The sequence below is a fragment of the Rhinolophus sinicus genome, linkage group LG13 (genome assembly GCF_036562045.2).
Source record: "Rhinolophus sinicus isolate RSC01 linkage group LG13, ASM3656204v1, whole genome shotgun sequence".
In the NCBI taxonomy this organism is placed as follows: domain Eukaryota; kingdom Metazoa; phylum Chordata; class Mammalia; order Chiroptera; family Rhinolophidae; genus Rhinolophus; species Rhinolophus sinicus.
The window spans coordinates 35,459,126-35,484,110 of NC_133762.1; the positions used below are offsets into that span (position 1 = coordinate 35,459,126).

At 52.0% G+C, this 24,985-nt stretch overlaps 1 protein-coding gene across 12 annotated transcripts in view; it reads right to left on the bottom strand.

Annotated features, from left to right (window-relative positions):
* The window catches only part of DLGAP4 (DLG associated protein 4), a 234,063-nt gene that overhangs the window by 30,145 nt on the left and 178,933 nt on the right, over window positions 1-24,985 (bottom strand). For 6 of the 12 annotated variants that reach the window (XM_074317780.1, XM_019732757.2, XM_074317779.1 and 3 more), the window contains one exon: window positions 2,499-2,860. In XM_074317780.1, the coding sequence (XP_074173881.1) occupies window positions 2,499-2,860 (362 nt within the window). Of the gene's footprint in view, window positions 1-232; window positions 313-2,498; window positions 2,861-19,423; window positions 19,635-21,318; window positions 21,612-24,985 lie in introns of those variants that run through there. The other 6 variants (XM_074317784.1, XM_074317781.1, XM_019732775.2 and 3 more) reach the window with 4 other exon arrangements.

Consider the following 24,985-nt stretch of genomic DNA (forward strand, 5'->3'; position numbering starts at 1 on the left):
AACGGCACGGAGACAAAGACAAAAATAAAAAACAAACACCACACTTGCTGCTGAAATTCACATTAGTGGAACGACGCAAACAGACGCGTGGACAGACGAACACGAGGCATGCGGACACTGCACGTGGGCCCAAGGCTGGACCAGGTGAAGCCGGGCACTGCTCATTCGCGCGGAGGCAGGTGGGAAGGTGGGCAGGAGGTGGCATGGGGTGGAGATGACTGGCTTTCCCTACTCTGAGGAGGGTGCCATCACATCGATCGCTTTGGGTCCGTTGTCCTCCGAGAGGTGGGAACCGTTCCTTCTAGTCCTCTCCTTTACACGCATCAGAGGGAAGAAAAAGAAAGGACAACGAAAGAGAAAGAAAACACACACACACAAAGCCACAGCCGTTATCTGGTGTAGTTGAAGGTGGGGCTGTCTCGAGGCAAAGATCACTCCCCCAACCCTGCAGCTGAAAGGCAGGCTGGAGGCGCCTGTACTAGGGGCAGACCTTGAACTGCAGTTCTGGGTTTGAAACTGCCACCAAAGTCCCTGGACACTATGGGACGCCATCTCTGGGCCTTGATCACACTTGGCTGAGGTTACTTTCAGCACTGGCTGGGCTCAGGGAGCAGTCAGAAGGATCAATGCAAGGGCCAAGTGCAAAGCTAGCCCTTTCTCTGTACTCCTGCGAAGTGGAAGGAAACATGGCAACAGTGATGCCCTGGGCCTGCCTTTCTTTTCTGGAACAAAGGTGGCTGACCATGGAACAACCAGGCCAGCCGTTCCACCACTGCTCATGAGTGAGGAAGAACCCACACTTGTCCTAGGACTTGAGGCACAAAGGGGTAGGACAAGGTTGTCGGGTTATCCTTGGAAATTGGGGACTCCCCAGTCTCTTGGCTTCACGGAAGCAGCAGGGGCCCAGGGAGGCTTTCAGGGCAGGGGTCCAAGCACCAGACTCCTTGCCATGGGGGTGCATTTCTCCTTCAGCAAGAGCCAGCTCAGGAAATACAGCATCACTGGGCGAGAGCATGGAATGGGGTTGTGGGGTGAATCCAGGGAAGGTGAAGCCCAGGATGGGCCCGAGAGCTAGAGCCCTTATCCCTGTGTGAACTTCTGGGTGAAAGGACTCAAGGCTGAGCCCAACTTTCAGGCCTGGAAAGAGCATCTGGTTTGGCCAAGGAGAGGGTCGGGCTGCCCAAAGAAAGACCTTGGGTGGTCAGGACCAAGGGCCACAGACCAGGCTACTTTCTGTGCTCCTAAGAATCCTCCCTGGAGTGCTGTACAGGACAGGGGCTGGACCCTTGAGGAAGGAGCCCGGAAAACAGAGAGAGCGTCTACTAGCAAACTCTCTGCTTATATATGTGCGGAAACTGAAATCCAGAGTGGCCTCTTGGGGGGAAAAGGTTCAGGCAAGTACGAGAAATTGTCTGGGCCATTCAGTCTCCCTTTGTGTCCCATGTTCCTCTGCATTCTAGTGCTTTGTCATCTACTTGCCCAAGTCCAGTTGCTCTGGGGAAATGGAGATACCTTCCAACCCTAAGGCACAATGCACACCACCAATGACCTTGAGTGCCCACAAGCTCTCGGCCCCCTGCCGCTGCCATCCGCTGTCCTGAGTGCGCTCCACATTAGTCTGGAGGTCCAGCCGGGGCAGGGAGTCTTCTCTCCCTGGATTTAGAATAACTCTTGAAAACTGCAAGGCAGGGCCCAAGTCTGCCCAGCGCTGCTAATGGAAGACAGATTACCGAGGCTGGGTGCGTGCAGGGGGGCGCACTGAAGCAGTGGAGCAGACGTGGGTGCATCCTGCCTTGCTGTGAGCCATGGCCATGGGTGCACAGTGAACTGGGCTTCCAGGAGGAGGGTCTGCTGGCTTTGGTCATATGGTCCTAGAGAGCTATCTGCCCTGGATCCTTTCCCAGGGAGGGAGGCCTCTGTTAGCATCGCACTTCTCAATTTGACACGGGCCTGGTGCCTTGAACCACCTACCTGTCCGCAAGGCCTGAGAGGGCTCTGGGCAAAGTTCCCCTCGAGCAACCCCTATGGCTCAAGGGCCCTGGGTCCTGGGCCCCTGGCCCATCCGCGTCTATGCTCCATGCTGCTCCCACTGCCAAGTGGGGCTGTGGCCTCCGCACCCGAACTGACCTTGGATTAGAGAACTGTTAGGCCAGTCCCGCCTCCCATACGTCGGCTGGCAGGGCAAAAGGTGGAGTGGACAGACAGACAGTGGACAAACAGCGGACAGGAGATGGCTGGCTGAGTGTAACTACATTCACTGGACGACCCATCAGAGGAACAGGGACAGGTGCCCACGGTTGCAGATTTTGCAGCACATGTGGGTGAACTCAAGGAAGGTGTGATTAGGGGTGGAATTTGGTATGGCCACTTGGGACGATTCCCCCAAAATACACAAACCACTTTTGCCCAGGAGACCTAGTGGGCGTCCACCAGATGTAATTACACACAGGCAGGTGTACGGAGCGGGCTGAGACACAGAGTGCAAAAGGGACCCCTACTTGTATTCCTATAGATGACAGTTTCCTTTTGGGGATGGCCTCAGAGTGCGTTTCGATGCTGGTCAGCGTCCCTTGTTCACTCTTCAGAGCTGCATGTTTTGGGAGTGGTTCTGGGGCCTCTGAGGCTGGGGTGACTCCGCCCCGTGTCACGCTGGGGGGTCGGGTACTGCTGTCCAGGCTGTCTGACGAGTTGCTCAGGCCCGACTGGCTCGTCACCTCACTCTTGTGGTCCTGGCTGTCTAGGTAGGTGTCCTGGGCAGACTCAGTACTGCTCTGGACCGTGACTGAGATGAACGGCTTGGACGTGGTGCGTGGAGGGACCGGTGGTGGGGTCTTCTTATATGCCACTAGGCATGACGAACCTGCAGATGGGTGAGAGGAGGGCAGGGGAGAAGGTGAGGCCCCCAACTCCCTTAAGCCCCTTTCAAGTCTGAGGCCCTACCTGACCTGGCCCTCACTCTGGTCTCAGCTGTTCCCTCAGCAAGGATTTCTGGAGTAGGAGAATGAGGGTCAGACACAGCGATGACCAAGACAGACACAGGCCCTGGCCATCCTCACACTAGGCCAAGGCCAAGTTTAGTGGGGACACCAGCATGGACCAAAGACACCCTCCCCCTCAAAGTCACACACAGGTATTACCCAGCGAGGGCATGGGCTACACAGTGTAGTTATGCGGCTCCAGGTTGTGACAGCCTGTCCCACGCCCAGGGAGGCAGGGACAGGAGAGTGGCGGTCAGGGCAGCTAAGGAATGGTTGACCTCACTTCCTTCAGGCTCACTGAGACCTCCTACCCTCCCCCTACTGCTCCTTTCCTTCTGCTCTACCTTCCCTTGACCCCCGTTCCCTTTACTTGGGTGCCCCCTCCCTATCTGGTCAAAGACCAACACATCTTTCAGGGCCCAGCTAATCCTTCCCCCCTCTTGCTATTTCCACCCCTTCCCCCCCTCACTGTGTAAAAACTCTGTCTGCCTTCCCCAAGACTCCATCATACCTGGTCTGACTCCCTATTCTCCACCAATAGGAAACCAGGAAACCAGGACCTGCCATGGCTGGGAGCTGGGGTCATCTCTAAATCCCGTTCCCAGCCTGGCCTGGGGCTGTCCCACAGCAGGGCACGGGACACCAAAGGCCCAAAGCCAGCTTAATGCTGAACTTTTTGTCTGAAACAGACGGTGCTTTTCAAATAGCTGTGGCTACTTGCTGTCAGGGGCTGGGTCAGATCCAGTGGCTTTTTTCAGCATCTTAACTCCAACGGCCCTTTTCCCAGTGAGGACTGAAAGAAGCCTCTTCCAGGGTCGGGGCCCAGGGTAGGAGCAGGAGCCAAGAGTGAGGTTAAAGCCCTGCCTTCAAGGGGCTACCAATTATGGAGACGCGACAGCCTAATGGAAACCCAAAACGAGGCCCAGTGCCACAGGGGCTGCGGACAAGGCACAGAAGCCATCCGTCACTGTGAGTTATCACTAAACAAACCTGACAGAATGGCCAAACTACAACACAGTGACACCACCAAATGCTGGCAACGATGCGGAGAAACTGAATCACTCATAGACTGCTAGTGGAAATGTAATGATATAACCACCCTGGAAAAAGTTTGGCTGTTTCTTTTAAAATTAAACATGCAACCTAGCAATGTACTCTTGGGCATTTATCCCACAGAAATGGTAACATGTTCACAAAAACTTATACATGAATGTTCACTGTAGCTTTATTTGTGATCACCAAAAACTGGAAATAGCCTAGATGTTCTTCAGTGGGTGAATGGTGAGACAAACTGTAGCACATCCAGACTATGGACTACTACTCAGCAATAAAAAGAAATGAACTATTGATATAAGCAACAATTTGGATGAATCTCATGCAAATTATGCCGAGACAAAAAAGCAATCTCAAAAAGTTATGTACTGTATAATCCCATTTATAAAACATTCTTGAAATCACCTAAAGGTAGAGATGGGGAACAGGAACAGATGGTGGTTGGTGGGGAGGCCAGGGGGATAGGGTGACAGGAAGGCCAGGAGGGCTGTGGCTGTGGTTATAAGAGCGCGACAAGAAGAATACTTGTGTGTGCTAATTGAGGGAACTGTTTGTATCTTTACTGTGGTGGTGGATACATGAACCGACACGTGATTAAACTGCAAAAGACTGAATACATGCACACAAGAGTGATTACACAGGCTGTATCACGGAGGTTACGGCTCAGATAGGCCCAGGGCTGGCATTTCTCCTGTTGGTTTTTGGTACAGAGGGAGCTAGGCCTGGAGGGGGAGGGGTGAGCCAAAATTCTACCACTCCCCAGCCACTGGTGGGAAGGACGGGATGGTTCTCTGATTAGTCTAGGGGTAGTTTCCCCCAAGAGCTGGGCATTTAGAGCAGCCTGACGAAGCCAGTGGCCACCGGCATCCAGCAAAGACAGGATGCACTGGGGATTTCAGGTATTGATTTGTTTGGCCTAAATATCCCCCAAAAAAGCAGGGCTTCACTGGTGTTTTCTGCCTTAGATCAAAAGAGTGAAGCCCCAATCTGTTCAAAATGTTGATGGGGGAATACCCCCCAAAGGGAGCAGCAGTGAGTAGGAGGAACCAGAATTAGGCTGTAAGGCTGGCTGAGGTGGTATGACCCGTCATGGTCCTCGTCCCCATCTGTGGGGGGCTGACACTGGCCTGGAGGAGGGATCTCTGTGGAAGGGGCACCCGATCCTCACTCCTCGCTGCCCAGGAGGCAATGAGGTTGCCGCTGCCAGGGGTCTGACAAAGGACTAATTCTCCAATCTGTCAGGGTTGTGTAGGCCCAGAATCCTGCGGACGCACACGCAGAGGCTCTGTACCTGGCTGAGGCAGCCACTCATTAGAGGGAAAGTGAACTAGTTAGAGGCCAGGCCAGATGGCCAGATATGATAAGAGGAAGAGTGAACTTATCTTGAATTCTCTATGTCTCCCGGGGCACAGGTCACAGGCAGATAAGTGGTGTGACTAACAGAGAGGATTTTGGGGCCTCATGGGCTCCCCGGGTGGCAGGCATCCCTCTGCTCTGAGCACTGCCCCTCACCTGCTTTGGGCAAGGGTATGGGACCCGACTGCATAGGACAGCTCTCATTTCATACGCGTGAAATGCCAGGAAACATAGGCCATCACCTCCCCGGTCCCTTTGGCCCCTTTCAACGTTCCGCTCCAGGCCCTCTGGGTTTTTCATTCCCATCGCACTTCTTCCCACCGTGGGGCCTTTATACACGGTCCTTCTACCTGGAAAGCTTCTCTTAGCGCCTCACGTTTCAAATGTCACTTCATCAGAGAGTCCTCCCGACTGCCTTTGACTCTTGTATCACTCGGGATCTCCCTCAGGCCACCTATCACATCTGTCACTCGCTCATTTAAGGATTTACTTGATGGTTATAGGCCCAGGGAGTTGGGGGAACTCTGTCTGTCTTGGCACAGCAGGTCATAGCCTTGGCCCAGGGTAGTATCTCACACACAGAAAGCGCTCAATAAATATTTGTTGAATGAGAAAACGAACCTCATCATCGCTATAGAAACCCCAGTTGCCAAAAATCATGCTCCTTTAGCCACAGTGAAGGCTCCCAACACTTCAGTGTTCGAAGTTCTAGTCCCCTCCCCGATTTGAAGCCCTCCCGGCTGGGTCCTGCCCACCCACCTCTGCAGCTTCTCTCCTGCCCTCCCAGCCCCTAGCAGGCCCCTTGCAGCTTTAGAGAACCAGACGCACGTTCCCAAACACACCACACTCTTCATGCACCAAAGCCTCTGCACATGCACTTGTTTCTGCCAGAATCCCTTTCATGTGCTCCATGCTCTCACCCTCCACGAGTCCCTCCACCCCCAGCTCCTTCTGGCCCAGGCAGCGCCTGCCCGTCTTTTCTCCGTGGATCAGATGTTAGACCTGGATCCTCCAGGATGTCACCGTGGCCCTCCCTGCCCTGCGGAGATGTTCTGCGTGCCACGATTTACAATACAAGACATTTCGGTCCAACTCTGTCCATTCACTCTGGAAAACTCCCAGGTTTTCCGGGGAAGCTTGGAGGCCAGCATCCCTCCAGGGTGACTGTCTCTTCCAGTTGGTCCTTGTGCGTATTTTCAAAGATCCTGAGCGCAGCACTGCTGACACACAGCAGCACAAACACACTGAACCACCACCCACCCTCGGAGCCACATGCTTCCCTGCCCCCTTCTCGGCCATGCCAGTCCCTCGTGCCAAGGCTCAGGCAAAGCAGTAGTACGATGCCTCCTCCACGAAGCCTGCCCTGGCGCCAGACATCCAGCCCAACCTCCCTGCCCTGTAATGAGCAAGTACTTGCTTCTTCTAAGTAGAAGCTCTCTTTGTCTCATTTCTGCCTTCCACCCCAAGATTTTATCCAGCAAACTCTATTTATCAGGTCAGAATGAACGTGTCTCTGCATTTTGTTTTTTAATGTCAAGGTGTGCAAGATGGCCAAACAGAGCTTCAGCTGCTCTGAGGAATGGCTGGGACTCCATCTCTTGAGAGATCTGGAGGACACAGCAACCCCAGGAAGCTCGTCCTCTGCCAGTGCCTTGGAGGCCGAGATGGACCCGGTCCTTGCCGGCTCCCAGGGGCCTGCGCTTGGCGGGGGGCTGAAGAAGAGGCCGAGACTGCTGAACAGGAATGAACGCAGGGGGCCACAGACTGGGAGTCATGGCAGCAGCCTTTACAGAAGAGGCAGTGGAGTCCACTGAGGCTCCACATGAAGCGACGGAGCGGAGGTGGCCTCGGAGCCAGAACCCTCTGAGCTCTCTGCTGGCTCTGCCACGCTTAGGAAAAGGCTCGTCAGAGGCAGGGCTGCGCTCCTATTCCCTCTCTCACCGGAGTAATCTGTCAAACATGCAACTAAATTGAGCTACTCATTTGTGTACGGTGAAAACAGAGCTCAAGGCTCCCCCCACACCCAGCCTCCAATTCCTCCCTCCTACCCTGTTTCTGCCCCCAAAGCAGGGGAAGCTGTGGGAGAATTCCAAGCAGCTGGGTCAGGATCAGCCACTTTCCTGTTGGCAGTCCATGTGACCCCCCCTTTCCTACTCCGTCAGTCTGGAAGTCACCCCCCTCGCTGTGCCTCAGGACTTAGCTTCCAGTTGACAAACTTTAATTTCAAAGTCAGGCAAGAGGGCCTGGCAGTGCCACTCACCCCAACATCCTCCTGGGGATCCTCCAGCGCTCCCCACGTCAGGTGCTCCCTCACTGACCTCGAGCCCGCCTCCCCTAGACCACCCACACCACGACTCCCTTGCCCCCCAGCCTTCCGTCCTGCCCTTCCTGTCCCACTGCCACCGCTACGGTTTGAGAAATCCAGCCTCACTGCTTTGTTTGAAACCCTTCAATGGTGCCACAACCATCCAGTGGCCGTGGAACAAACCCCTCAGTGGGGGCCTCCGGAGTCTGCACCTGCCTCAGACCCCGAAGTCCACAGGAGCCGGTGAGAAAGGTGGCAGGCTGCAGAAGACAAAGCCACAGACCTCAGGCCGCCCGGCCCTTCCTCGGAGCCTGATCTGAAGCCAGGAGGCCTCCTGTTGGTAACGGCTCCAGTGCTGACAGCGGACCTTCCTGAGCACTGACTGGGCCAGCACTTCACACAGTCAAGCCTTGTTCTTTACGATTCAGTACCTGCAAATGCACCTCCTCGCTCATTTATTTGTAACCCCCAAATCAGTACTACTCACGGGGCTTGCACAGTCACCCTGACATGTGTAAGGCCTGCAAATTTGAGTCGCCCAACACACAGGCCCCCAGAGGAGGCTGAGCAGTGATGATCTGCCTTCTTGGGGCAGCTCCCGTGCAGTAAACAAGTGTCTTTTCTCTGGTCTCTTCAATGCTACGATTTTCACATTTTTGTGCTTTTTGTTGGTGATTTCTCCGTTTAAAATGGCTCCCAAGTGTAGTACTGAAGTGCTGGCTAGTGTTCCTGAGTGGAAGAAGGCTGTGATGTGCCTTATGGAGGAAATACGTGTTAGGTAAGCTTTGTTCAGGCGTGAGTTACAGTGCTGTTGGCTAGGTCCAATGTTAATAAATCAACAATATAGTAAACACGGTGTCTTTACAGAAGCACACATAAAACAAGGCTGACTGGCTGGTGGAAATGCTGTGAGCAGAGGCGCAAGGACCCTGGATTTCCCATAGGAGCAAAGGTTCAGTATTTGCTAACTCAGTGCTTGTGAGACTTTATGTACATAACTACCGCAAATAATGAGAATTGACTGTACTTTGGCCAATGGAATCCTCAAAATGGGTACATGTGAGCCATCGCCCCACTTTACAGTGAGGCTCAGAGAGGTGGTGTTACTCACCCTGGCTCACCCCCAGCAAGGCCATGCTGGGGCCAGGGCTTGAACCCAGGCTGCCTGAAGGCTGACCACTACCCTAGTCCCCATCCACTGCACTAACTTGGTGAGGGTCACGTGGAGGCAGCAGGCTCGGGCACGTTTTACTCAGAAAATGGGATGTGACACCCAGTGTGCTGAGTCTGAGTAGGAGCCAAGGAGATGACAGACATGACGATCTTTGCAATCATGGGGTGGGCTCCTGTAACTCCTGTTACCATGATTTCTGGATGAAGGAGAGGGCTCAGCCCCTGGCGGACAGCCTGGGGCAGCCTTTCTGGAAGACATGAAGGCTGGTGATTGGGTCTGGAAGGATGGACCAGAGTACTGAGTGGCAAGGAAAGGCAGGGCTTTCAGGTGAAGGGATCCTCCGTGAGCAAAGCAACAGGGCAGGACAGCCCAAGGCATGGGCACGACTTGGCAAAGTGGAATTTAGGCAATTTAGCTGGTGGAGGGAAAATAGGGACAGGGCAAGGAGGCCTGAGAGAGGGCTGCCTCCTCTCAGACGGGGTCCTTGCCTTCCTGGGGACACCTGGGCAGTGGAAACAGAGACATTTTCCTGCATGCAGCATCCCTCACAAAGTCCCTCAAAAATGGCCTGCAGTCGGAGGAGTTTACAGCACGCAGGCCTGACAGCAGCTGGGAGGGCGGACTGCCTTGCACCCCAGGAGCCCAGGGCACTCGGCAGCTCTGCGAAAGTGCCAAGGCCGTCGCAAGTGAGCATCTACTGCGTGAATCTGAATCCTCTGCTCCCGCACACTGGCCTTGCGCTCCCAGAGGGGAGCCCCTGCACTCAGGTACACACTCCAGAAGCCTGAGAATTCTCACCCCCTCTTCCCACCCTCCCACACAAAAGCACATCTTACAGAGACCTGCTTCTCTTATCCCCACGAGCCCGGTCTAGGTTTCCATGTTCTATCCCCCCTGGTCTGCCTACTTTGTTCAATTCACCCACAATTGCTCTCCAAACAGCAGCCTGAGGAATTTTTTTCAAGTACAAACTGGGTTACTTCCTCCCTTTTCTAAAGCTTTTCAAAGGCTCCCCACTCCACAAAGAATCAAATCCACATTGCCCACCTTGGCCTACGATAGAACTGGCCCCGGGCCCCCCTTCTCTAGCCTCAGTTCCTGGACTTTCCCCGCTCATCCCACTGCAGCCCTCCCAGCTTGAGCTATTCCTCAGACACTCCACGCATGCCCCCCCCCCCCCCAGGGCCTCTGAGCCTGTTCCTGTCGGATTCCTACCAGGGACCCCTGAAGCTACTCCTCCTCACACGGATTTCAAGTCTCAGGTCAGGCGTCACGTCCTCAGTGAGCGCCTCCCTGACCACCCTCTCTAAAGCTGCTCTTTTTTCTCTGAGAACCCTGTTTGCTTTTATTCAAGCATTGATCAACTTATTGTTTCACTTGTCTTTTGTGTCTCTCCCCTACCACATAGGGATCCTGAGTATTTTAATACAGGTCCTCGAGGGTGGGGACCCTGACTATCTCATAAAATTATGACGCCTTCCCAGCACCATGCTGAATCTCAGTAAATACTGAATGAATGAACAACTCCCTATTTGACACCAGGGTAAAATGAGGCTTAGGGAAACAATGATTTACTCCCGACTGAGTTGGAATCTAATGACCAAGGCCACTGAACTCCCTTGGGTCAGCGTCCAACACACAGAGACACACACAGTGTGGTGGGAGGCAGAGCCCTTAGCAACTCTGCTTGAAGTTGGGGAGTGAGACCATGGGAATGAGAGCTCAACAAACCCTAAGCACTGAGCATCAGACATTATTTGAAAACTAATCATTTTTGAAAGGTGGCAGTGAAAGAAAGTAAGAAGTGCTTCCAGCAACATTTTCCAAGCAAGGCATATCACATGTGCAGATTTAAAAGAACTGTTGCTGAGTGAGTCGGGGCCAGGTGAGCTACTTCATTCCAGACACAGGCGTGGAGGGGCGATAATTACCACTGCTGACTTACAGATGAGAGGACAGGCTTTTTCCGGTCAAGAGTGGCAGTGTACAGAAGCTCTGCTCTGTGAGGCCACGGGGCCAGGTTCTAAACTCCACACTAGCCATGGTGGGCTGTGTACCCGGCACAGGGCCTGATGCTTTCTGAACTTTAGTTTCCCCAGCTATCAACTAAGTGGGTTGGCCTTAAATGGAGGTCACAAGTTCAAATGTTTACAGGAGACCAGGCATCTAAACACCTGTGGCCCAAAGCTGCCACATGAAGACCTGGGCCCAGCATTGTTAGAGACAACAAATGTGTGAAAAGCCAGAAATGTGGACTTATTTTAAATAGAGCTAGTTAATTCAAAGTTTTAAAAAAACACTATACAGACACATGCTTAACTGCCAGCTACTGTGCCCTGTGGCATATAACGTGTGACTGCTGGGACAGCTGTCCTCAGACTTCCTTGCTCCTTCTGGAGCTCCAGCTCCTCTCTCCCTGCTCCCAGGTAGTCTTTCCATAAGAGCCTCCCCCTTGGAAAGGCAGGAGACCCTTGAAAACCTTGAAATTGAGGCAGCTGGGAGGTCCTTCTGGCAGTGTCTCGAGTCCAGCTGGGCAAAAGCAGAGCAAGCCCCTCCTGGTGAGCAGGCCAGGTCTGGTTTCAGGCTCTTGGCACCAGAGCACAGGTGGCAGGAGAGCCCGATCCAGAGTGCAGATGGCCATTGCCCTTCATGGTCTGGGGGCAGCTGCCTGAGAGGGACTTGCTTGGTTGCCAGGGCAACATTCTCTGCCCCTCCAGAGGCAGCTGTTCCTTAGAAGGGCTGTTCACACCCCAGTTGGGGTCTAGGGTGTGAGGGGGGTTTTGTCCTGGTATGTTCAGGCCAGAGGGGCTAGAGGAAGGGGTTAAGCAATGCCTTCCAGATGGACCCCAGTTCAGGTCAGCGGCTTCTCAGAGGATGGGGAGCTATACGTCAACAGACTTCACAAGCTGCAGGGCACTGCCCTTGACTGAGGGCTGCCCATGAACTGGCCTTGCATGAAGCGCTTTAACTGTATCAGCTCACCAACTCTTCACTAGGCGGATCCTTTCCATTTCAAAGAGGAGAAAAGGACGGCTCAGAGAAGGGACAGGCCTAAGGTCACAAGCCATATCTGAGCTCAGCCTTTCTGCCTGGAGCCAGCCTCTGAGACTGCTTCACCACAGTGCCCGAGGCTAGAATTAGGTGCCACCTAGCCGGGCCTGGCTGGGATCTTGGCCAGTCCAGTTCTCTAGTTGGAGCTACACGGGCCCCTATATTTGGGGTCCTCACGCAGGGTTTGACAATCTCCTGAGTAGGTTAGATGACGGCAGCCTCGGGCTCTGCTGGCCATGAGGGCAGAGACCTGGTGTCCCTTGGACCTGAACCCCAGCACATTGAAGAGAAAGGTGTCCTGCCCTGCCTGTGACCCCTGCTGCCCACTGCCCTTCCTCAGGCCCTTCTCCTCCAGAAGTGTGACCCCAGACACTCTGACCCGCTTACCACAAACACCAGAATCCTTGACATGGGTTTACCAGTCTCCTAGGACTTCCCAAGCTTGGCTAAGTCTCACTACAACCTCTAAGTAAAGCCCAGAGAGGTGAGGCCACTTGTTCCAGGTCACACAGCTAGCTGGTTGATGAGCACTGAGATTGGAACAAGTATGTGGAGCTTCCAAATTCCAGGGATAGAAGGGGTGGTTTAGCAGATGGCAATTCCAGTGACTTTCAAAACAGGTTTTAGGGCCCCTGAAGGGATCCTGCGGAAGGCTTTTTCATTCCAACCCATTCCAGGTCCCTCAGAACAGCTCCATTTTCCTTTTTTTCTCCATCTAGAACTCCCACATGGTATTCTGAGACCCAGTAGACTAACAAACGAGAAGCCTGAGGATCAGAAAGGCAAACGCATTCCCTGAGGATTAGGTGGCAGAGCAGGGGCGCTTGTCTGGGGCTCTGAGTGTGGGTGTGTTCCCTGTTCCCCCAACAATGAGGAAGGAAGATGCCTCCAGGTTCCCCAGCCTGGGGCTCCAGCATTTAGGGAGGCACCCACCTGTGGCTGAGCCCCACTTTCTCCAGCCCCTGACCAGGGGCCCCCAAATAGCATGCTGTTTTTCAAAAACCATTTCCACCACCACTGCAACCATATCCAGTAAGTGACCTGTTAGGCACCATTCACCCCTCACCCGCTCTGTGTTGGAATCTGCCACAGACACCGTAGTATTTGTCCTTAGAAAACTGCCTGCAAAGTTGGCTCTGCCAGCAGCTCTGCTCAGGGGTCCCTGCCCTATGCTCCACGATGCCTTATTACCACCATCCCCAGGAGTCTAAGCTTTAAATAGATGCCAGCTTCCAAGCTGTGGTTACTGAATCATGATTTTCTCACATATTAAAGCTATAACCACTAGTAGGGGTGCTGATGAGCAGAAAAAAGCTAGAGTTACTGGCTGCGACGGCTCCAGTCCAATGCAAAAATTTGACGTGTATGGCCCGTCTGGCCTAGTGGGCAGTGGGAGGGGAGTAGAGAATGCAGGATTTGGCTTTTAAAATACTATTTGGCTTTTCAAATACTGGTTCTAACATGTGGACCTTGTTGCTGCTGTCAAAAGCCCTAAGGTCCCAGGAGCCCCGCCTAGGAGGTACGACTTATAAGAGCCTCAAAAACACCCCCTCACTTCTGGAGGGTTGACGTCAAACCCTGGTGATGGGTCGCAAAAGCCTGGCTCTTTACAAGCTGTCACAGGCCCGTGTCCAGTGTGCAAAGCCAGACACTGCCAAGTCTGCACACCGTGATTGCTGGCCTCTTTCATCACTTTGAATGACCAAGCGGATCCCAGAATAGAAAGACAGTGTTAACGGGCTCATTCACTATGCCTGGAGTGACAGGTGGTATATTGGGTGACAGAATCAGGAGCCAAGAACCCTGGGTAGCCGAGAGATGGGATGAAATGAACAGTGCAGAATTGAATGGGGAAAACCATGAGTTCAGTTCAGGTCGACACAAGCAGTGCTGCTGCCTCAATGCCAGGGCTGGGGACAGAGACGTAGGAAGGGGGAGGGCCCTGTCCTCAGTGCTTATAGTAAGATCCTGGGTTTGGGGTTCCAAGTAAGACAATTACACAAGAAAGTAGTACATGTAGAAAAGTGCCTTAGTGACTTCAGCCGATCACAGAAGACTCAGTCTGAAGCCGCACTAGCAGAGAAAGATGCAGGCCAGGGAGGGGGAGCCTCTCCGACCTCTGCATAATTCCGTGGGTGCTGCTGGCGATTCCGGACAAGCGATATGGCCAAACGTGAGCCTGACAAGAAGAGGGCAATCTGTACGGGAAGAAGTCTCCAATCTATCCCATCACGACAAGTGCTTATTTCACAGAGGGGAAGACATGCATCGGGCCGTGGGTGGGAACTCGGGACCCAGGGAGAGTAGACCTGATCCTCCAGAAATTCACGAGAAAGTGCAGAAGCCACAGTGAAACGCCTCCTCTACTGCCTGGGGGAAGCCACACGGAGCAGCACTGCAGGAGAAAGCCCGGGACGCACTGAATGAGCGAGCTGTGACTGACGAGTAATGTCTGTCACAGGTTTGCTACAAATGCAGTGTGACACATGTGTACCATGAGTCACACCTAGTCTAACACAGGGTGGGCTGAGAGGGGCTGCGACAGTGGCCTGGAAGAGACTGGCAGTTCAGAAAGGCATGGCTATTGTCCTCAAATACCTAGGATCCTGTCACACATACACGTAGTTCGGTTGTCACACAACCAGAGCGGGACAGGAAGGTGGGAGTTAAGGAGAAGCAGATTTTTCCGTCATTATTAGGGGGTGCTTTCTAAGACGCAGAGCCGCCTACGAGGTGGCCAGTGAGGCCGGACACAGGCCTAATGGATGCCAGGGAGGAGGGACTTGCGCGCCCATGGGTGTGACCTGTAAGACTTCTTCCAGGCCAGAGATGTCTGTTCTTCCTTTGCCCTCCTACTTCACATCTAGTTCTGGATGTGACATTCAATGTCACTTGTGTGTGTGACATTCATAGTTCAAACTTTATTTTGTTGCCTCCAGAGAATTGTTATCAACAAGCAGAAAAGACAGAGAACATTCATGCAGCCTAGCTACACAGGAACTGAGGAGAGGACAAATACCAGGGCTTGGAACGCCTTTGTCTGCGAAGCCTGACACACGGAGCCCACCTGCGCTGATAAACCCAGCCTCAGAGTATGAGCGCCATCGGCACTTGCCTCCCCTTCTGCCCCACGTACACACCTGCTGCTCAGCTACAGATGCGGCCTGTAAGTTAAGAGCCCCTGAGCGGGAGCGCTGGTTCCCCCACTCACTCACTGTACGACGGACCTCAGGTTCTCTCATCTATAAAATGTGAACAACGCTGGCTTGCCCTGCCCACCGCCCTAGGGCTGCTGTGAGAGTCTCTTGAGAACACAGGTGGGAAAGGGCTTGGCAGGTGAGGAACTGCCATTACGATCGCTTGAGAGGCCCACACATCTCCTGAGCAAGGGGCCCACAGAGCTGCCTCCCAATCCCAGGTTCTCCAGGGACTCCACAGACCAGAGGCTGGGGCAGAAGTGAGGGGTCACGTCCCTCCAGGGGGCCGGGTAAGCAAGGCCAGTGCCTGGCCTGAGGCCCCACAGCTGTCACCCACTCCATGCTATGCTTGCATCACCCTTCTAGTATTTTAGGGTGACACTGGCATGCGTGTCTTGCCAAGCACCCCTCTAACTTCTCTCCACCACCCTCTTCGTGCCCGCACACCATGCTCTCAGCTTCCAGGCGTTTGTACCGGCCGCGCCCTGCCTACACCACCTGCCTAATTCCATCTCCTCCTTCAGATCTCAGGTCCAGCATTACTGTCTCCAAAAAGCCCTCTCTGACTGTCCCTCAGGCCCTGCCCTGGCTCCCCTCACTGGGTCAACACCCCATGTCCTGACGTGCCACAGGCCCTCGCCACCACAGTTTTACAGGCCTCTCCTTTTAGACCTGAGCCGCTGAAGGAAGGGACCATGTGGTTCCCATCCCTGAGGCCCTATCCTGGCCCAGCAGAGGTACCCAGGCGAATGCCTACTGACACTTACAAAACAGGACCCATCTCTGACTCTGCCTAAAAAGGGGTACAAGACTGCCGGGCCACCCCAGGGAAGGCTCCACGAATACAACCGCAGAGCAGAGTCTGTAAGAAGCGCCTTAGCTAGCAGAACACAGGACAAGTCGTGACCATAGGCCTCCCCCTTACGCCCCTGTACCGCTCCCTACTTTTCTCCTAACCACCTCTGAAAACATAACATGGTGACATCTGGGACAATCTCTTTGAAAGAAGGTCATCAACGTCCCCCCATCCACCCCGGTCTACGGAACCGTGCCCCAACAATGGCAGTGCTAGGCACACCATAAGAACTGGCTGAAAAGTCGCGCCCAAGAGTCAGAGTTACCGTGTAACGTCTGCTCAGCTATCGGTGGCTGCGGCAGTGGCCCAGTCACTGTCCAAGGTCCTTATACGTGAGTCTTGTATTTGATCCCCACAAGATGTTTTCATCATCTCCACTCATGCTGCTGAGGAAACGGAGGCTCAGAGAGGCTGCCGGATCTGCTCAGCATCACACAGCCAGTCACGATCTGTCTGCTAAGTGAGCGCGAACCCTACAGGCTTCCATCTCCAGGAGCCAACCTCACAGCATCCAGTGTCACGCGTAATATAAATACAAGCTCACCGACAAGACTAAAACGCTTAGAAGCCTCTATGAAAGACAGTTTGGCCTCTCCTTTCTGCCGGAGGAGTCTGACTAGAATGCACTCGCACACAGACGTCCAGCCCAAGTCGCATCCCAAACAGCACCTGGAGAAAGCAGACTTTACCTTGACAACCTCTACCCCTCTGGGCGATGCTCCGCCGCGATGTTTCTGCAAGCACACTCATCACCTCCCCAGGCTGGACTGTCCTGCGACACTCTCTTCCACTCTCACAAAGAGACCTGTGACATCACTTACCCTCCCACAGTCGCTTCCCCTCCCAGGACTGCCACCCATTTGTAGAAGCTGGGGACTGCACTGGGTTGGGGATGGCACAGGTCCCACTGGCTGTGCTACTTCTGGTTGGTAATGCCCATCTCTGTTAAGAAGGATCCTAAAGCTGTGTCTGGACTCAGTGGGAGTGCTGTGATTGATTGGTGCTGTCTGCCACGGGCCTAGTATGGGAAGCAACTGTCAAGTGCAAGGTATTTGTTGTCCTTGGGCAAGGTGAGTACTAGAGAAATGCTTTAGGACTCTATTTCCATAATGCAGAATCACTATCCTGATCCCCCACCAAAACCTTTACCCCCTGTCCTCCCTTGCATGCCCACTGACACCAGAGCTTTTTGGGCAATGTTTTAAATCCAGTAAGATGGGAAAGCAACCATCTGTTTCATAGTCTACTGTCCTCAGAAAGCCTGACCACAAGGAACACTACATAGCTGCAACTTGTAGAATGAGGGAGGCTGGGTTTCAGCCAATTTTGTCACTGAAGTGCTGAGTGACCTTGGGCAAATCACTTCTAAGTCTCTGCTACTTCTGTAAAATGGGGATCAGGAGCCCTATTTTCCTTGCATTTAACCACATTTGAACAGTGTGCTAGGGTTCTCAAGGTTGCAAAGGGAAGTCCGTTATCTGTCTCACTGATTTGGGGAGGTACACATGACAGGGAGTATTATCCCATTTCTCAGAGGAGAAAGCCGAGGCTGACAGAGGTGGAGGAACTTGGCCCAAATCCCATAGAAAGAAAGCAGCTAACTGAGGCATTCTGCCTGAGTCCTATGATTAAATTCACAGTCCTCCCCATTCCGTCACCCCGCCTCCACAGGGGGGTGTAGCCAGGCTCTGCGCAGCCACCCTCCAAAACCACCCTGGTCTTTGGAACCAAGGCTGCCTCTTTGGAGAAATCCCTCCCAGGACATGTCTTTTTAACAACTTCGCAGGAACATTGCCACATAAAGCTTAGATTTACAGTGTGTAGTAACTTGGAGAATGAATTAATCACCACCAAAAGAGTTAATTATTCAGAGATATCACCTCCTCCTCCTTTCAAATATACCTCCTTAAAGTGAGCTGGTGAATGAGATACCCAGAACGGTCAAATTCCTTCGGACAGAAAGCAGAATGGTGGTTGCTAGGGGCTGGGGAAAGAATGGGGAGGAGTTGTTTAATGGGTACAGAGTTTCAGTTTTGCAAGACAAATAGCGTTCTAGAGATGGATGGTGGTGACAGCTGTAAAACAATTTTGAGTGTACTTAATGGCACTGAACTGTACACTTAAAAAGAGTTAAAATGGTATTATTTTTGTGATGTCTATTTTATAACACCACAATTTTAAAAAAATGGAGTCCACTGAGGAGTCCACTGAAGAATTCTCTACAAATGAACCCGTTATCAAATTGTTTTGATTCTTTTCACCCCAAATCCAAGTCACAAAATACAATCTTTAAAACTACTTTAAACATGGAGTTTTTTAATTTTCTGATTTGAGTTAAATGTATTTGTGAGCAGAGGCTGATGTATGACCTGCCTACAATCTCTTTCCTGAGATTCAAGCAATAGAAATAAAAGAAAAATAATTCAGATAGAAAATAAAACAGATTGAAGGTCTGCAAGGGCAGTGATGATGTGTTAGAATCACAGAACTTTGGAAAGGAGCTAGATGGGAGATTGTGTGGAGATAAAAAAATCAATACTTAAGAAAAAGAATCAACTATAAATATATTGCATAACTTACAGAAAATAGATAAAAAGTCATTTTAATTCCATTACCCTAATGCAATTACTACTGTATCATTCTATAAGAAAACTTTTTTCAATTTTCTTCATTTTTCAATTATAGTTGACATTCAATATTATTTTATATTAGTTTCAGGTATACAGCATAGCAGTTAGACCAGTTATACAAGTATTATTTATGAAGTGATTCCCCACATAAGTCTAGTACCCATCCGGTACAATAATTATTACAATATTTTTGACTATATTTCCTACGCTGTACTTTACATCCTTATGACTATTTTGTGACTACCAATTTGTACTTCTTAATCCCTTCATTTTTTTCAGCCTAACCCCCTTCCATCTGGTAACCATCAGTTTGTTCTCTGTACCTATAAGTCTGATTCTATTTTTTTTCTGTAACTAAACTTTTTAACTGTGATCATTTTGGAATGGCAACCTTGCTAAAAAGAAATAGAAACTTCTCCTTCGACCTTCTTAAACAGAGGCAGTATGGTAGAAGAGAAAAAAACAGTGAACCAGGACTTCAAATTTTGATTAAGCTGTGTTACTTTGGGCAAGTCACTCAGCTCTGTTTTATCACCTCTAAAAACATCAATAACAACTGCAACCTACCTCCCTCAGCAGCAAAAACAACAGGGCTTTGTAGTAGTACATGAAGCAGTACGTGAAAGAAACAATACATTGGGAGCGCAGAAGAAGCCTTTCCTTCCATATACCAAGCACTTCCCACCTCAGGGTCCTGACCCCTGCTGTTCCCCGTCTCCCCTCGACTGCCTCCCCCATCCTGTCTGAATAGGTCCCTCTCGGCACTGATTTGTTTCCTTCAAGGCTCTTATCTCAATTAGACAGTATCTTGTATATCTGTTACCTGCTTGGATGGGGACTCCAAGCTCGATGGAAGCTCCAAGAGGAAAGAGACCAAGTCGTCTTGTATCTACTCTCCCAGTGGCTGGGCACCTGGCACTCTGAGAACATGAATGGCTGGAAGAAGCGGAGGTGTGGTGGAGGGGAGGGAAGAGCTGCTGGGATGAACCAAACCCTCCTCCACGGGGCTGCTCCCACATACTGCTTCCCGTGCCCCTATGAAGAAAGTGCTGTGGCAGCAGTAGCCCTGATAGCCCTGCCTTTACAGGTGCTGTCAGACAAGCCGGGCTCCTATCCCACCCTGGCCCACACTGTCTGTGGGCAGGCAGGCACCTCCTGACTGCTACCACACCCCTGCGCTGGGCAACAGCCTTGTCATGAAGCGTGGGAAGTTTGGGAAAGCAAGAAAGTTCCAGGAGAGGTTGGAACGATCAAGTCTATTCACAGCACACTCAATAATGGGCTCCTCATCGAGGCCCCCAGCTGGAAACTGCCCTATGGAGTGACGACCCTGCTGAGACAAACCCAGCTGAGTGCCTGGCTGACGGAGGCCCTAGGAAGGCCTCTAGCTTGATCTCGGCTCTCCTGGCCACTGGACAGCCAACTTCTGCCATCCCCTCTCCCACTCAGGCATCACTCTCCTACCCAGGGTGTCTGCCCCTCAAAATCTCTGCTCACCGGGAGCCTATCCAGATTTTGAAGTCCTGAAGATCACCTCCTCTTTAAAGCCTATCTAGATTCACCCCATATTTGCCATCAGAACACTAAACTCAGCAAATGGCCATCAAATGACCAACTCCCCTCCAGACAGCTACCCAAGCCCACCTACACTTGCCCAGCCGTGGGACATGGACAGTCTTTACTTATTTCAAGTTCTCCCTCCCCCAGGATATCAATAATAGCAGCAGCTCACATTTCCTCAGTGGTTTCTCTGTACCAGGCACTGTGCTTAGTGCTTTACCCACATTCTCTTTCGTTTTCATGCTGAGCCTGTCAGGTAATAGTACTGTCTCTATTTAGCAGGTGAAGAAACTGAGGCACAGAGAGGTTAAGCAACTTGCCCCAAGTCTCACAGCTCTAGGTGGCAGCCCAGGCTCGGAACCCCAACAGTATGACTCTAGAGCTATGCTCTTAACGACAAGTCTGCGTGACCTTTGGGGTGCCGGCTTCTCCGCGCTATGCCTGGCTTAGCCATACACAGGGGGGCTTTACACATGCCAGCTTTCTGCATTCCCAGGGCACAGCCTGGCCAGGCGTGGATCAGTGCAGTCATTCCACAACTTTCAGATCACCTACTGTGAGCCCTCAGGGAGTAGACTTGAACCAAACCAGCTCTGTGCCTGGGGACACTGTAATTGTGACCTGTAATAGGGGACCTTGTGATTGTGCAGAGAAGTACACAGAAATCATATTTGTTGAAGCAACAATACTGATACCATATCTGCTTTGGCAAGTCTGAGAATTTACTTAGAAAAAGCAGAGAAACAGGAACTTAAGACCCCAACTTGTTAGATAACAGCTAATCTCTGAATACAGAAGCCAACTAAACCAGGTGTTATGATACTCTCTCACTAGCTTCCGAAGGACCAGGATCGATTTACCCCAACAGCGTGAACAGCACGGCTGGAAGAAACACCCTCCTAACAAAAAGCAACTGAGGAATGTGAGGTTCAGAGTCAAAAGATTTCTTGCCTGAGGGCACCTGTCACGGGAAGCCATGGCTGCTGCTCTCCCATCCCATCCTCTCCAAGGCCCTGGGGCTGGGACTGGAACAGGGCAAAAAGGCTTGCAAACCATCGGGTCCTTAAGAAGAGATGGACCAGCAAGGGTTGAGGTCCGTGCCCACAGTGGCTGCAAGTTTTCAAGTCTTCACAGTGGAGCCGGGACTCCAGCTCTTACCTTCAGGGAGAGTGGAACTGTCCTGGGAAAGCTGGACACGGGAGGCCAGGACTTCTTTCCCAGGCCGACACAGGCCCAGCTCCAGCTCAGCCCTGCCCCGGAAGGACCGGGAGTTTAAAAGGCAGCAGCTCTCCACCTGGGGCCACACCCCGGGAAGGCTGACTTCACCAGGGAACCCGTTGGACGGGCCTGTCTGCAGCCTGGCGCCTCTCCCTCAGGGCCCCACCCAGCCCCCAGAATGAGGGTGGGAGCCAGGGGGAAGAGGCTAGCTCCTCTCCTGCTGAGGCCAGCTAGGTCTGGGTCCCCCAGGGCCCGCCCCAGCCTGGGCTGGGTCTGAAGCAGCTGCTTCCTGCTTTGCCTTTTTCTTTCACTTTGGTTTTTAACCCCAAAGTGAAACTACAGACTGGGACGCTGCGGGGAAAGACGGTGAGAGTTAAGACCCCAGAGGGTTGAAAACCTGGCTTCTAATCCCGGTAAGCCTGCTGACAAACTTACAAACTGGGAAACTTGGGATGAGGTCCTCAACTCTAGGCCTCAGTTTCCCCATTGATAACATGCGCTGAAGGAACTAGGCTAGTGATTTTAAATGTCATTTTAAACTTGAAAAACAACAGAACTTCCCTTTCCTCACCCCTACTACCACTGAGGACTGAAAAAGGAGCTAGAGCAAGACCCACAGAGGACCAAAACGGGCCTTCCTGGTGGCTGGGAGAGGGAGGCAAAACTCTGGCTGCAGTGAGGAGACCCCCCTGCTCTCCCTGACACCTCTCCTCTCCTCCACCTGTCATCTGAACACCTCTTATCATGACGGCCCAGGAGTCCCAGAAACCTGGGGCAGTCAATTCAGGAAGCCCCCAGGCACCAGCCTGAGCAAGAGGAGATACTGCCAGGCGGAGGGCTGACCAGGCCGTCTGCTAAGAGTGACAGCAGCTCATCCAGGATTGGTCCAAACTTCAGACTCTGCTGACCCCAGGATGCTGGCACAGTGTCCACCAGCTAAGACCACTCAAATCTGTTTTATGGTGTTTTGTGGTGTTTTCCCACTGGCTGGTTTAGCAAATCTTCTCACCAGCCTGGTGACACGGGAAAGGCAGGGATGAACCTCCCTACCTTTCAGATGAGTAAAACTGAGGCTCAGAGACGGGCAGGGACGTAGCGGCCAAGCCAGCCCTGGGATTCAGGAGCTCAGTAAATATTTGCTGGACGAAAGAGCTCACCAGCCCAGCCGTTGCCAAGCAGGTGCAGCAAATGCCAACTTCAGGAAGGCTACAGGCGAGAGGAGGGACGCCTCTCCCTGGAGACCGAGTCACAAACAGGTCCCAAGGTACCTGGGACAGAGTCTCCTTCTCCCCAATCCTGGCTCCACTCCTGCTGCGCCCTTCAGCCCAATTTCTTCCCTTCATTCCTCGCTTCCACCAACTGTACTGTCTGGAGACACCGCAGTGGTTGAGGACTGCTGAGTGACACGAGCCAACCCCTTTCCCCTCTCTGGGCTGGGTGAGAATAGGGATTCTTAACCATGGAAATGAATTTGAATGCAGGGGTGGGGACAGGGTGCTTTTAAAAATATACACTGTCAGAATGAAAAGGAGGAAATTTGAAAATATTCAACAAAATGTGAGGTGCACAGATTCCTTGAAACAGCAATTCCACTTGCAGGAATGGCTCTCACATATGGACAGGTGGGGAAGGGCGCTCGCTGAAGCACTGTACATAGCAGCAAGACTGAACAACCTAAATACACTTGAGTAGAGGGCTAGACAAACAACTGGTGGTCCATCCATTTGATGGACTGTCACACAGTTAAGGAAAAAGAGACCATGGGTCTGTGTGCATCCACAGGGAATAACCTACAACAGAGACAGACTTGTGTGAAGAAGACACAGAAGAGTAGGCAGTAGGCAGAGACTATGCCACCGTTTGTATAATAAAAAGGGATGTTAGTGACATAGCAGCCTGCGTATACAGAGTATTTCTGGAAGGAAACATCAAGACTGTTCACAGTGGTTATCTAGGAGCCTAGATGAGACACTCATTTTTCACTGGGCACTTTTTTCTACAAAGCCTGAAATATTTAACCAAATACATGTATTGCTTGTTCAATAAAAATACAATTTTTACACACAAAAATAACCTCAGCAAAATGTACCCCGAGAAGCCTCCCTCTAGGTCTCAGGCATCAGACTCCCTGGGGGCAGGGCCCAGGCACCTGGCTTTTGGAGGCTCCTCAAAGGCTGCTAGTCTAGCTTGTAGAACAGGTGGTCAGCCTCTGCGAGTAGACGGGGGCCAGCCTGGGTACTGTGGGGCTCTGGGCAAGGGAGCAAGTATCAGGAAGACTCAGGAAAAACTTGGCCTTAAGGTATAGGAAGGATCTGAAGAGGGTTTTGAATGTGGAACAGGTACAACTGGGAGGAGGGGGTTCCTACCGGAAGGGCTGGGGAAAGATAGAGTCAGACTGGCAAGATAGAGAAAAAGGAAAGAATGTCTTTCAATATGTGATCCTGGCAAGTTCCTTCCCCTCCCACGCTTGGTTCCCACTCATGGAAGTGAGGAGGCTGGGCCAGAGTCCTCTGCAGACCCGATATCCTAGGATCTGCCTTTATTTTAAGTCATTTAATATTAAAGTAGGCAGGGAGGGTCCCCAGCTCTGCACATGGCCACAGGGCTCCACATCTGTGCAGACTGTAATCAAATATTTGGAGGCTGCAGGAAATTCAGGCCAGGATCTGAGGCACAGCAGCCCTTGGGCGACTTCCCCTGGGGGAGAGGGAGCAGATGGCCTTCTGTTGAGATGCCCTTCCTCACCTTCTTGTTAATAATTAAGTGATTGCTGAAGACTTCTTTTGTCACTTTTGAAGTTCAGTTTGCAGAGACCTGCTGTCTTGGCACGCTTTCGCCCGCTCTAGGCTGAGGGCTGGCACGCTGCAGCAGTCTAGATCTAAGCCACAGGCCCAAAGTATAGGCCAGTGTCTGGGATGGGAAGAGCGCCAGAGGGGATCCTGGCCCTCGATGATACTGTGGGCTCTGGGAGGTCAGAAACTAGGTCTCTAAGACAGCTCTACTTGCCGCTGGACCCCCAGGGCCAGCTCACTGCCGGGTACACAGCAGGCACTTAATAAATATTTGCTGAATAAATGAGCAGCTCAGCCAGTGAATTCCAGAGTGACCTTGGTCAAGACATTCACTGGAAAACAAGGATGACAAGAATAGTAATGATTTCCCAGGGTTGTATAAGGATCTACTGAGAAAAGGTGCATAAAAGTGCTTTGCAAATTAAAAATAAGCTAAACAAATTTGAAGGACCCAGAACCCATGTACTGAAAACAAAATAAAATGAATACACAGGAGAAGGATCACATTTATGAGAAAGCATTTGGTAAAGGGCAAAGCGTTAATCAAATGAATTACTACAATTGAAAGGGACAGCACGGGTTGCTCTAGTCCACTGTTCCAAAGCAGCACAAAAATCCCCCATCAAAACCTTTGTCCAGATTTTGGTATGAAAAACATGGGTGCAGTTACAATAGTACCTGCATACAGCTGGACTCAGAAAGTATTCGCCAAGGTAGACTGGCATGTGGATCCTGCGGGTGATGGCTGGAGGCAAAGGAGGAATGGGGGAGATGAGCATGGAGGCTATGCCCACCGTGTGGTTGCTCTGCCTCAC